Consider the following 14,522-nt stretch of genomic DNA (forward strand, 5'->3'; position numbering starts at 1 on the left):
GGCTAAAATGTTTGTTTTGTATCCCACTGATAGGCCAGATCCAGATCTTCACCAAAATCGAATAAATTCGTTCTTGTCACACACCCAACCTTTTCACAAAGTTTCAGCCGAATCCGTCTTTAGCTTTTTGACATATCATGCTCACAGACAAACAAACAGGTGAAAACATAACCTTTGTTCACCTTTGGTGGCACAGGTGATGATAGTGTAAGAAGGAAATGTCAGAAAAATGTTGGTGATGAAAAGCTACCTTTTGTTTTTTTTGTATACATAGGCTAGGCTCGTGAAAGAGCTCGGACAAGTACACTGGATGGATTGGATGCAACAGGACAAGAGGAACAGCAGAGAGGGGGGGGCGAGGAACACCAACAGCGAAGTCAAAGGCCAAGATAGAGGGAGACCCGGACAAGGAATGGGTGTGGGGAGGAATGGGGGACAGGAGCGGATGCAAGGGGTAACCAAGATAGATCCAGAAGGAAATGCATCAGGGCAAACTGGAAATTTGGAAGGAGGTGGTGTTGGAGTGGGGTGGGGTTAATGAGGGTAGAAAAGATCATGATTTTGGAATGGGGACGATCTAAAGTGGTGGTGAACATCTCTGGCTTGAAAACCTGGAGGGAAGAATGAGACTTGATGGGATGAACAGAATAGTGTGATGGGGATTGCAAAACCACCTCGGGATGGGATGAGAGGGAAGATAGGGGCAAGAATACATTTGATGGACAGTGAAGAGATTTTCGAATCACGTGCCCACAACCCTGAAAATGCATGTCCGTCTTCAAGTCGTCTCAATAGTATGTACTCAAAATAGCAGAAATCCGCCCCCCCCCTGCTCCCCACTCTCACAACTTCATAAACCACTGCCGCATAATCATCACATGAAAATTCCTGCAGACATCCCATCAGTTTGCTTTTGTTCACTTAGGCCATGCAAAGGGATGACTCTCTGTTATCTGTTTATGAAGAATTCTCTTCCATGGACAAGGAGCTCCTCATTCTGGAGCCTGAGGCCGATTCCTCACATACAATGGCTGCAAAACTGAGGTAAGGGTTCCTTGAAACCTACAAGGACCGCCTTGGAGGAGTGTCTCAAAAGGATGTTAAGCTAGTTTGAAAGAAAAAGGTGTTAGGTTAGAATTGTGAGCTGAAGGGCTTTGTGTTTGCTTGAAGTGAATTGTTTTCTATTTTGATCAAATGCATGGTTTGGATTCAATTATGAAATATTTCTTCTGGTTCCATAACTGCTAAGGCTTGGGTATGCCACTTCTCCACTAGCTGTCCTGTACACTCGGATAGCAATTTGGAATCTCTCAGGGTATTGGCACAGAGTGTCTTGCTATTTTTAAAAGGCATGGTAGTACTTAATGTTGAGGTGAATGATGCACCGAGAATGTTTGAAGTGGGTATAAATCTGGAAGAAGCAATTTTATGGTATTTCTATATATTTTATGATGGGTCTTTAATATTTGACTGTCGGGTATTGCAGTTAATTGAACTAGAATGGCACTCGGTGGAGCGCATAGTCTCGTGCTCATTCTGAACAAAATTACTCTCATTACCTGAACACGCTACTATTATGGCCCATATACCTGTATCATCCAAGTACCCAATCATGTCACATACATTTCCATTATCCATAGCTTTATTGATTGATGATTAGGATATTTAATGACCACTTTTCTGCACAATAAGGCTAAATTGAGTCAATGATGATGACTGAATTAAAAAAAAAAATGAATTGTTCACTCACATCTGGTCACCGATCAGATATAAGAAGTTTCAGATTTTTTTTTTTTTTTGGATAAGGATTTCAATTCAATCAATGATGGCTGGGATACCACTTTACCGATGATGTCATTGTTATTGCCCTATATACCCCATGGGGAGTCGATGACACCTACCAAGTTTCAATTTTTTTTTCGTTGAGTGGTTTCAGAGAAATCTAAGATGTCCAATTTTTTTCCTTTAACCCAATATGGTTGTCATATAACGTTACCGATGACATCAGATTTATCAAATAAATATTCCTCAGCAGAGTCCCTCCTACATTTCACGTTTTGTATCGTTTGGACAAGCGGTCATGGAGAAAAACATTTTAAAAGCGAAAGAACAGGGTGGGGCAGAGAAACAGGCCATTAAAAAACTCAGTCAATGAATAAACATTTTGTATTTGCCAACTTACAAACATGCCATCTTAAAGTCGTACATCGCATGCTATTTATTTCTTGAAGATCACATCCTCGAGGTGACCTCCGTCTCTGCACAGGCATTCCTCTAGTCTTCCAAGCATGTTTCCCATGATGCGGCGTAGCATCTCCAAAGAAATTCTGGCAATTTTTTGATGAAGTCTTTCTTTCAGCTTTTCAATATTGTGTGGGCGATGAGCTTACACTTTGCTTTTTAAGTGCCTCCATAAAAAGTCACATGCTGACAGGTCTGGGGACCTTGGAGGCCAAGTAATGTCACTATTCCTGCAGATGATGTGGTGATGAAAAAGTAGTTGTACGGTGGCATTGACACTGGCGGTATGAGACATCGTGCCATCTTGTTGAAACCAAGTGACCTCATGAACTTGAGGAAAACCTAGCAGCTCGTCGATCAGTCAAAAAAGTTGCGAATATGTTGGTATAGCGGAGATTGATTTTTAAAATCTCCTGTTTCTCTGTCCCTACCTGTACTGTATCTCGACGTAGACACACACGTAAACACGCAAAGGTGGATACTTTGAGTCCTGAGAGGGCTCTGTTCCACCTTGTATATTTTCACTTTTAAAATGTTTTTCTCTGCAACCGCTTGTCCGGTTTCATGTGAAGCTTTTAACATAGGAAGGACTCCCCATGGAGAATATTTAATTGCTAACTTCTGACGTCACCGTTTACATGGTATGGCAGCCACGTTGGATTAAAGGAAAAAATTTGGACATCATTTTCTTCAAAACTGCTAAGCGGAAAAAATTGAAACTTGGCATATGTCATCAACTCCCATGGGATATATCGGGTGATAATAATGACATCATCGGCGAAGTAGAATTCCATCCATAATTGGTTGAATTGAAATCTTTATCCCCAAAAATCTGAAACTTCATATATCTGATGTGAGTGAAGAATTAAATTTATGACGTGCATCACCCATGTGAAGAAACTATGTGGCATGATCGGGTGCGTGGATGATACGGGTGTACGGGCCATAATGGTGGCGTGTTAACAATGCCATTTTTGTTCAGAATGAACGCTTGAGGCGAGACTATGTGCTCTACGACTGCCGTTCTAGTTCAAAGCTTGTGTTGTTGGGTGTTTTTTTTTTCTGTTGTGGCCCCATTTAACTCTGCTGGGGAGCATGGCGGAACTTTGACTTGGTGTAAGGCATTTTATTGGTGACCGAGGAGTGAAAATTGCTTTTGGTCCTTGAACAGTGTGCTTGGTTTGGTGCTGTGTGTTCACAGTTTTGTGTCTGGCGTGGTTTCTGCACAATACTTGCCCTCCATGGAGCGCATGCTGTGGCGTGGTTGTCATGGTCACATGGTGCTTCATCATGTTCCCATCCCAGAGCTTATGCAAAATGCCAACACAGTGAGCATCGGGGTTTGTGTGTTTTGTGGGAATGGAAGCAACCTTCCCCTCTCCATTGTCACCGAACCTCTTCACCTGCATCCAAGTTCTTTCCCTCTTTAAACCCAACCATATAATCCTTAAATATTCCGTTCCCCATTCCTAATAAATTTTCTCTTTCTTTGCATTGTTCTACCTATTTCTACACGACACCCCTCCTCCCCCCCAACCCCAATAAGTACTTGTAATTTGTACCGCAGGGGGAATTTGTCCACTCTTGCGTGTTCCTGGTGTCCTACTGGGGAGAGCAGATTGGTATGAAGGTGCGCAAGATTTGTGAGTGGTAAGTTTTAATTGGCACGATTTATTTACATGGCGACTCGCAAAGATTGTGAAATGGTGTGGATTGTGGTGGTGGGGGGAAGTTTGGACATTTTAGTTCTTGACACAATTCTCTCGAGTGCCATCGGTGACCTCTGACAAGCAGCCAGTGTCCCTTGGGAAAGGTCATGTGACTCGCTGGAATCAAATATTGGCCAACACTAATGGTAAACTCACAAAAAACATCCAAGATATTTCGACCCTTTGAATGCAGTGACTTAAGTGTTTGCGGCCACTCTGACCAGCCAGAATGTCGAAAAATAATGAAAATTGCCCCTTTTCCAGTAAGGAAGATCTCAACCTCGCTATGAGACGGAGATCTGCACCAAAGCAAAAAGCTGAAGAGATACCGCTTGCTACAAAAACAACAAACGCAAAGCTCCAGAGGAAGAGGAGAGATCTATAAAGTGAGCTGGAGTGTGGAGGAAGAGGAGAGATCTATAAAGTAAGCTGGAGTGTGGAGGAAGAGGAGAGGAGAGTACTTCTATTGCAAAGCATATTCCACGCATGTGGTGTGGTAAAAACGTTTTGAGGACCAACTGGGAATTTCAAACCATCCACAAAATACCACCTGGCAGAGTGAGTCATCAGGCAATTGGAGGTTGAGTGATATTAGGACAACAAAACATCACATCTTGGTCCTTGAAACATGTTCTTAGGAAAATAAAAATGCGGATACCTTGAGCCCTGAGAGTACTCTGTTCCACCTCTGACACCCGCTCAAGGAGATTACAACCAATCCAGGGTGTGGTAAAATCTCGTGAAATAGGGCAAAATAAGGAAATGGACTCTTATTTGGAAAGGGTGTTGGGGGTGCGGAAATGGGTAAATTAAATCAGCAATTTTATAATTATAGGATTGGGTGCTAATGTCCGAATAGAGTAACAGGTCGTTTTGGTCTTGCAGCACCAGTCACCATAGTCAGTAATTTTCAATCTCCCACGTTCTAGATTTGTGTTTTTTCAAACTGTGAAGACTCTTTGCTCGGACTATATAATTACCTTCCAACTCTGTAATTATCGATTTCATTCATTCTTTAAAAATACTATTTCGTATAATCTTCAATGTAAAACAGACTTGGTTTGTTATTGTGCGTGTGTATCAGTTACCACTGTCACATCTACCCGTACCCCGAGTCAAAACAGCAGCAGCGCGACCTCGTGTTGGAAATGCACACCCGTATCGAGGACATAAAGCTGGTGTGTCATGGTCACTTTCGATCGATTTTGAAGAGGCTTTTTGCTTTTGCCCATAATCTCAGGTACTCTGAGTTGGTCCAATAGCTGTTACTGAAGTTCTAGGTTATTTCTGACCAGGTGTTGCAGCGGACTGAAGACTACCTCCAGCAGAAGTTGCACGAGGCAGTGGCATCGGTGGGCATGTGGCGTGTCCGTGTACGTAAAATGAAAGCAATCTACCACACCATGAACATGTGCCGAGACACTACTGCCAGTGGCTGCCTTGTAACCGAGGTGTGGTGCCCCGTGAGAGATCTTTCCCGCCTTCAGCACGTCCTTGAGCACTGCTCGGTGAGGCTCCTTGTTTGCTGACGGTTCAGATATATAGTATTATTTTGATCTGCTGATTAAAACTTATTTCCATTTCCAAAAATAGTGATTGTGATGCGTCACAACTGTGGCAATATTATGTAATGTTCTTTTCCAGGCACGGGGAGGTCTTTCGATCCCTCCTTCCTTCCTGAATTGCATCCCAACCCAAGAGCCACACCCAACGATCATGCGTACCAACAAATTCACGTCTGCCTTCCAGAATATTGTGGACTCTTATGGCGTAGCCAGTTACCGTGAGGTGAACCCAAGTATGTTCTCATCACCGAGGAGCTCTTCGCAACAAATGCCTTTACCCTGAGTTGAATAGGAAGCTTTTTTGGGGGGGGGTGTAGGGGGTCGAGGAGGAGAGGGGCTTACAAGCTATAAGCTGGTGTCATATTCTTGCTGGGATGATCATTTTCACCAAAAGTTGTCGCTCCTTTTTCTTGCCAAAAGTTCTACAACAATAAACATAACTTTCTGGGATTGTTATCATCTGATAAGTTATCTGATAAGTTATCAGACCCAGTGCATATCCTTCAACGAACCCGATTTGTCGAAATGCTTCGCAGCCATCTGATCTGTCAAGTTTCTCTGGAATGAGTAATGGCCAGCACAGCCATCCAACATTGAGTTTTTTGACATTGGGAAGTTGATTAATAGATTGTAGTGATTAATTTGACTGCTTGACAATATCGCTTGAATCCTTGATGAACAACTGAGACACAAATTCCAATTTAGACCAAAAAAAAATCGATTTTGTACATTTGTAATTTTGCTGGTTTTCAAAATGCAAAACTTGAAGTTGTCTCCCAGTTCCTTCTTTCAATTGTTCTCCTCCTCTTCCCTTTATAAGGGGTGAGGTCGAATGGCACCAAGCTTCTGCCCTGTCTCGGCCCCGATACCTGGAACCAGGTGTTAATACTTGGAACCCTTGATATTTATGAGCAACATCCTATTTTACTTTTCTTGATTAACAAGTTGTGTGCTGACATTATGTTGCTTTTCCACAACTTGATTTAAAAAAAAAATCAAAATGCATGTAACATTGTTATGGAGCTTAGTTATTCTTCTCTCTTGTTTTCAATTCTCATACCCACTCTAACCCTGATCTTGATGCTTCCTCCTCCAGCTTTGTACACTCTGATTACGTTCCCTTTCCTCTTCGCCGTCATGTTTGGAGACTTTGGTCACGGCCTACTCATGACCTTGTTTGCTTTGTGGTTGGTGCTGACGGAGCAGCGACAGGCCAAACTGGCCATACATAATGAGGTGTGGACATTTCCTTATTGCCCATCCACTTGTTCCTGCCTGTTTTCTATTGCCATTTGTTTTTTGCTTTACTGTGAATGGTGTGTTTATTGAGGCAGGTGAGGACTGCCTTCCTCAGTTTTAACAATACTTTGCTGTTTTCTAAGGAGTGGTGTTGTCTTGTTTGACTATTCTCTTGCAGATCTGGCGAATGTTCTTTAACGGTCGTTACATGATTCTCCTGATGGGACTCTTCTCCATATACACTGGTCTTATCTACAATGACTGCTTCTCAAAGTCTCTGGTTATCTTTCCCTCCTCCTGGAATGTTTCTGCGATGTTCACCCATGGTCCCTGGCGGTAGGTTTCTTCTTGCAAATAAAACGAATGTAATAATAACCCTCATTTGAAATTTCAGCATGGCAAATATGTAGATGCTTTCACTTGCGGTTTTGTTGAGCTCACTCGGTGGCATCAAATGCAGAAGTAGAAGGAAATGCACACGAAGGAGCACATTATTCACTTGATAAAGTGCGTTTTTATCGATCTGTAGCTCATATTTTGGAGATGGATTATTTTTGTATTTCTTCAGTGCCTCTTGCTGTGCTCTCTGATCTTTAATTACAGGAAGGAGACTTTGAAAGGAAGCCAAGTGCTGTCTCTGGATCCGAATGTGACTGGTGTGTTCTCGGGACCATATCCATTTGGAATTGACCCTGTAAGTCAAATAATTTTGTCCTTGTTTTTTTTTGTTTACCATAATACCCATGAAACACAGTCATGTCAAATGGTCCGTTAACACAGACCGACTGAGCCAGAGGTCTGTAAAGGCCTATGCGGATGCCGAAACAATATTCAAGTTGCTGCGTTCCTATTAATTTAAACTGCATTCAGGTTTTACAGTGACAATTCCCCAATGTTCGTTCAAACGAACGCCAAAGCTGGCGGTGTTTGCATGTGAAGGGCAAAAGGTGGGAAAATATTCCTTATCGTTAAAATGCATTCACTTACAAAATAAATATGGGAGACAAGGAAGGACAGGCTGATCAATAAATAATGGTACAGACCTGGTGGTCGACAGACAAGAATGAAAAGGGACACACAATCTTGTATACAAAATTAATAGAAATAACCTGCAATGGTGCCAAAATATTACTCGCACAATGAAGGGAAACAGAATAGGCGAGGACTTGAGGCTGGCACGAGTTGGTTCTTGCTCCACCACGATGGTGTGCTGGAAGTTGGCATGACATGGACAAGGTGCAGTTCAGGGAGCGATGGATGGCAATTGATTAATCTTGTTGTTAGTGATGAATCCCCCTGTACCATCAACATTTGGCACATCTGATGTAACTGACTCATCTCCTCTTGCTTTGACTTTGGCTACCCCAGATAATATATAATTCATCTGCATCACATAAGGGCCTTCATTTTGGATGTGTGATGCACAGCATTCTCAGTGGATGCATAGGGTGAGTCCACATTCCCAGAAAATGAGAAGAGGGGCTGAGGTCGACTCCCACAGTGGGATTATGTAATCTGCATGCACATCATTCTCAGATCTTCTTCTTCTTCTTTCGGCTGCTCCCTTTTTAGGGGTCGCCACAGCGGATCATCCATATGATCCGCATAGTGATTTGGCACATGTTTTACGCCGGATGCCCTTCCTGACGCAACCCTGGTCGCCTCTTACGACACAGGGATATGGTACACCTATTTTAACCGAGGTATACACCGGCCCAGTATACTGGTACTCATTTCGCCGACCTCGGAAGGATGACAGGCTGAGTCAACCCCCTGGTGTATTAATTCAGTGGCCCAACGGGGCTTGAACTCAGGACCTTTTGGATCCCAAGCCGCTGCCCAGACCACTGCGCCAACACACCAGGCTACATCATTCTCAGATAATGTCCGTTTTTTAATGTAATGTTCACAACAATAAATATACAAATGGCTTGAACTGCGTTTTAACAATTTAATTGTTTATTTTTCTTTTAAAAATTAACAACATTGATGAACTGGAAATATCATTTATCTGGAACACCGTTGGGCCTGACCATTCCAGATAAGAGGTTCTACTGTAGTAGCGAAGAACATGTCTTTACGGACGGGTTAAATCCCCCCTTTTTATGATGTCGTTGGCATATTTTATTCTGACTTGTAATACTGGCTGTCACCAAGTGGTGCTATACAATCCTACCTTACATGGAGAAAACTCCCTACACCCTGAACTCATTGAGCTATGATTTTTTTTTTTAACCCCTAAAAACTACCTCGTGCATCCCGCAAGTTCAACCACCAATTTTCAATTGATTCCGTCCAACGGTTCAGGAATGCATACCAGTCAAAAATACAAACATTTGTCGAATTGTATATTGTCTAACTTGGACATTTATTTTACACTGACTTCCCCCCACCACCTCACAAATCCAAAAGCTTGGAGTGTGCCTCACATTTTTGATTAAATGTAATGTGCTTGTGTAGGTGTGGAACCTTGCCGTTAATCGCCTTTCGTTCCTCAACTCCTACAAAATGAAAATGTCAATCATACTGGGTGTGTTCCACATGACCTTTGGTGTTGTCTTGAGCATCTTCAACCTTGTGTAAGAGCTTCTTGATGCCTTTGGTTTTTAAAAAATGTCATTTACATAAAGTAATTGAGTTGCCAATGGGAACTTCTGACTCAATTCTTTGTCCCACAGGCACTTTGGGCGGCGTGCAGATATCTTCCTGGTGTTTGTACCTCAGCTGGTTTTCCTTCTCTCACTGTTTGGTTATCTTGTTATACTCATTCTTCATAAATGGGTCGCATGGGGTGCAATGGATTCGGCTCGTGCGCCGAGCATCCTCGTGCACTTCATCAACATGGTCCTATTTCCGACGACTGATGGGACCATCTTGCTCTTTCATGGACAAGTGAGGAAGATGTACAACTCTCAACTGTATGGTCTCATGACTGGTGAAGTGTGTGTGTGTGTGTGTGTGTGTGTGTGTGTGTGTGTGTGTGTGTGTGTGTGTGTGTGTGTGTGTGTGTGTGTGTGTGTGTGTGTGTGTGTGTGTCCGTCCTCCATAGCTCCAAAACCATGAAACCTTGCAGCCTGAAACTTTACATGCACACGAAGGGAACTCCAAGGAAGTACATGAGTGAAAACTGGGTGTTTGGGTTAATTAAAACGCCCATTTAAAAAAAAAATTAACGGCCTTATTTAATTATATCCTTTATCAGGCGATCCTTGGCCACCCCTTTCTATATGGGGTCCTAAGGCGTTTCCTGGGTAACCTCGCTGGGGTCTGAAGCCACCATGTTTTTTTTGGCCTGCTCAACCAGGCCCTGATTTGGAACAGGCCCCAACAATTTGTTAGCGATAAAGTTAAAAAAAAAAATTATTTCCCCAATTTTTTCACTCATATTATATATCAAATGCCTGTTCATCATCGCTATGAATCGCTGGGTACATTGTGAGACGCCAGCGTTTGTGGCTTTATTTCATTTCCGCCCATGTCATAACCTCGGTAATCTCTTAAACGAAGAAGAATTACAAATTTTAAGCTCTAGATTTGAACTCTGCAGCAGTTGACACTAAAAATGTGTTCATTTGTCTAATTCGGACAAAGTTTGGACATTCGAACGTCGCTATCGCTTGCCAACCATTTCATTGCAGTGCTTCCTTGAGTGCAAAAGCCGCGTGCTGATTAGCCTACATTGTTGGATGGCGGTACAGTTCCTGTCCCAATCGGGATGTGCAGTTGCTACAAGGGAGAGTGTGTGCTGATGACGTGTTTTCGCTGCAGCACGGATTTAATTCAACAACAACCGCCGCGCTATGTCATTCTGAATGATTCGTTCAGTCACTGCGGATGCTTTTGCTGTGCCACAATTTGTTTTTTCCCCCACAGTGGCCTACACAGGTGGCAGTTAGGTAGTTGCCAGAACTAGTTCTTAAGGAGGGTTGGTGAGAACTGTTGTCAGCCATGTTGCACAATATAGGGTAGGTGTTATCCTTTAAAAGTAGAACTCGTTTGCAGGTCATCTCTGGCTTCTTTTTTACAAGTTGCAGCATGCATCTTTTGTTGCAAAACACTGAGGGCATGACTTCCAAGGGGCTGATAAGACTGCCTTGAACTTCTTTTAGAAGAGGTGAACTTTGGTGGCACCACTACATGCTGGAGCACTTAGACCTGGATGTGTGTTGTTGGATGAAAATGTCGACACGCTTGACATTCCCGCTCTGAAGCGATGTCCTTGGTGATTGGCTTAGTACAGACATGCAAACAATGATGTTCTAAAAACTCATTCGATCCTCTGGGATCCCACTCGACCGAACATTGAGAGATATTCAGCTGGTGATGGAGTATTGTTTCCACAATCATGGATGAATTTTCGAGCACTATCTTAAACTTGTATGATGTGCTCCTCCTCAGGCATTCATTTGGGTGGCATGAGATTGTGATTAACCTGGCAGACAAAGCCCATACGACAGTGTTATTGGACCGCTTCACGCATAAGGACAAAATGCAGGAGTTATTGACAGATACTAGCACTTATGAACGTATAACCAAGGAACTAATCAAGAAGGAAGTACGCGCGTTAAACGCGTGACTCGCAAGAATAAAAAGAACAGGAACATTGTTGAGCTTTGGTTACTAGTCCCTGTATAGTAGCAACAGTGTCGCTCCCAGAGTGTATGGATTGCTGAAAATCCATAAAAATGACGTCCCATTATGACTTGGTGTCATGTATCAATGGTCGATCATATGCATTGTCCGAGTTTGTTGAGAACCCTATGAAAGTCTCATGGGAAAAACTGGCCGATGACTCTGCGGATCGAATAAGACACACGACAATCCAACCATTATGAATCCATGGTGTCCTTCAACGTCATCTCATTTACCAACTTGGCTACGACCCAAGTGGTTGATGTGCCCAGACAGCGGTTAATAGAGGACAATCGTTAGAAACTGATCGCTGCCATGTTGAATGCCAAAGACGTGTGTGACGACCTCAGTGCATGTCTTTCTTTTACTTCTTTCGTCATTGATGGTGTATATACCAAGCGGGCAGCACTTTACGACGTCAAGGGGCGGGACACAAACTGAGGTCATAAAAGGAGCCCAAAACGGTTCATGCATAAAGTAGAGTTGTGGAGCCCAGAGTTAGGTTTGGTTGTCCGAAGTGGGTGCACAGCTGACCAAATGGAGTAAGTACGGAGTAAGTACCTCCCACCATCATGCTGTACATCCAACCCTGTTCTGCCTGGGCTGTCTCCACCTACCCCCCTCCAACACAGCATTATGCCAGCTGCAGTTCACCTGCATGTCCATGGTCCCTACCTGCCTTTTGCACTCCAGACACCCAGTCGGACTTGCGGCGCCTGACGGGCCGTAATTGGGTATTCCGTGTCTTGGTAATATCTCTTGTCTTTCTCCTGTGGTGTGCTTGACACCTCAAGGTTAGAATACATAATATTTTCAGTCGGTACGAATCCGTGGGGTGCGTATTTCATTTATAGTACAATTTGCAAATAGCTTTGAAACGAGTTCTTTCATGTTCTTCCTGTCCCCATTTTGGGTCTCCTTGAGTTATTCAGACTGTTATGACCGTTGAGTCAGACAGCCAAATTGGCTTTGGATCCTTTGAGAATATTCGGGTGTTTGTGTGCTCACCACCCGTTGTTAAAGTTCACCACCTCACCAGCCAAACCACCACTCATGTTTTAATTCGATTTTGATCCTTCCCCGGTGAGGAGAGATGCTCGAACAACCGTGGGCGTTAGAAATTTAGATATAGGAGCAAATAGGCCTTTAATCCGGCCCGGAATGTCTTGGCCGTTTGACCAAGGTGACAGTATATTTTTATATAAAAATATTTCCCACAAATTGTGTGGAGCAGACATATTGGAAAGAAAATGAAAAAAAATTGCATTTCTTGAACTGCTGTCTGCATCCTGTTTGAACGTTTTGAGCAGTCTTCAAAACAAAAGGTACAACCTGTGTGTTATAAAAAAACACCTTTTCCTCCTCAGTCGACCAATGTGTTCACAGTTTTAAAGAGCAGGTTGCGGGTCACCAAACATGTTTTGAAAATTTATCAATATGATTATATGTGCATTAAATAGTTTGATGCAAACTATTGTGGTTGCCTAACTATTGGGAAAATTAATGAAATTTAACTCCGAAGTTGTTATTTTTCGAGGCTGTTGAAAAAAACAACCGCGTGCCATATATGGATGGTGATGTCACGTTCTCCAAAACAAAGCGGACGCTCACTCGCTCATTGAAGAAGTGTCCAGTTCAGCGGGCCGTTCTTTCGCTTTTTTTTGAGCTTGCAACTATCGATATTATCCTTTTTTATTTTGAATTATTCTAGAACAAAGTTATTTGGATATTTGTGCATCATGCCTCGTACGTGTGTCCTCATGTTTTGCGAAAATGGCTGGAAAACGGGTAATCGCTCCCACCGATTCCCGAAGGAATCAAACGTTCGCCGGCAGTGGATAAGATTTGTACAAACAAAACGGGCGAATTTTCCCCCGAATAAAACTGGTAAAGAGGACCCTTTGGATAGACTTGTCATTTGTGGTGACCATTTCACAGCCGAGGATTACGAAGGCATAAACACATCCGATCACCACTCTGTGAATATGAGTTGTTGGTTGACAAGTTCTCCAGATACTGCTCTGTCACAGAATCATTTGTTGAGTTTAAGTGAGAAAAACCTTGAAATGTATTCTTAAAGAGTACATGGAAAAACACATAAATAAACTTTCTGAACAACACAAGCATGAAAAAAATTCTCAACAAATCAACTTATTGTTGATTAAATTACTTTTTTAACAGCATCAGCAAATTGGGCTATTTCATTTCAATTGTAAAAAATTGATCAATTTTCCACTTTTTTTTTCTAAATTTGGTGGAATATTTCCCAATGAGGCGAAACATGTTTTGGTATTCATATGCCACAACAGTCTCTTGAAAGTTGGGGTTTGTTCTAACTGTTCACTTTCGCTGGGGTCAAGCTCAGCTGTCAGAAAGACTTCAATACCAAGGCTGCGGTGTATAATATATTTGGGTCCATTATTGATTCATTCTATTTCTGACTCTTGAGTGACTAGAGGGTTAAAAATTATTATATCAAGTCACAGACGAATCAAACTTTACATTATTTTATGCATCGAACAAGAAAATGAAAATCTACAAACCAATCTGTTTGGTGGAGTCTGTCAGTGTGAACTGCCGGACAGTCGGTCCTGCCACTTGTACACGAAATAGGCCGTTTTCTGGCACTTGCAAGTGGCTCATTTATATGGCTCAGGGCCAGAAACTCCATAGTATAAATTCCCATCATCGTCCGACTCGTCCTCGGCAATATCGGAATGAAAACACTCAATTTCATCGCCGCTGAAATCACTTTGATTCGCATCTCGCCATTGTTCACACGTTGTTTCCAAATGTTTACGAAGTTTTTGGAGAACGTGACGTCATAGAACCTTCGGTAAATTCCGGTCTGTTTTTCGATCACTGACAAAAGTTTTGACTTAAAAGTTAATTTTAGCATATTTTGAGTTTCAAATGTAAGGAAATAATTGCCCAACGATTATTAATGTGATTACAACCTTTGAATCATGCAAAGTCATCAGCGACCCAAAACCTGCTCTTTAAGTATACAGGGTTACTTCATGTTTGTGATGGCTCAAATTCCAATTTTGTGAGGCTTGTGGGATGAGGTTCTGCAGCTGTCTCAACATATTTGTACTCTAACCAGACTCGTTGACGTAATGGTTGGAGCCGTCTC

The 14,522-nt window shown here is 42.5% G+C and overlaps 1 protein-coding gene across 3 annotated transcripts in view; it reads left to right on the plus strand.

Moving 5' to 3' along the window:
- LOC147010730 (V-type proton ATPase 116 kDa subunit a 2-like) overlaps nt 1–14,522 on the plus strand; it is a 46,814-nt gene that overhangs the window by 17,445 nt on the left and 14,847 nt on the right. For all 3 annotated transcript variants that reach the window (XM_085859298.1, XM_085859297.1, XM_085859299.1), the window contains exons 6-16: nt 926–1,044; nt 3,443–3,569; nt 3,809–3,891; nt 5,035–5,128; nt 5,246–5,458; nt 5,595–5,748; nt 6,612–6,751; nt 6,933–7,090; nt 7,358–7,448; nt 9,215–9,333; nt 9,433–9,646. In XM_085859298.1, the coding sequence (XP_085715424.1) occupies nt 926–1,044; nt 3,443–3,569; nt 3,809–3,891; nt 5,035–5,128; nt 5,246–5,458; nt 5,595–5,748; nt 6,612–6,751; nt 6,933–7,090; nt 7,358–7,448; nt 9,215–9,333; nt 9,433–9,646 (1,512 nt within the window). The remainder of the gene's footprint in view (nt 1–925; nt 1,045–3,442; nt 3,570–3,808; nt 3,892–5,034; nt 5,129–5,245; nt 5,459–5,594; nt 5,749–6,611; nt 6,752–6,932; nt 7,091–7,357; nt 7,449–9,214; nt 9,334–9,432; nt 9,647–14,522) is intronic.

Source organism: Eptatretus burgeri, chromosome 16 (assembly GCF_056783735.1).
Source record: "Eptatretus burgeri isolate ZD-2024b chromosome 16, Ebu_testis_v1, whole genome shotgun sequence".
In the NCBI taxonomy this organism is placed as follows: Eukaryota; Metazoa; Chordata; class Myxini; order Myxiniformes; family Myxinidae; genus Eptatretus; species Eptatretus burgeri.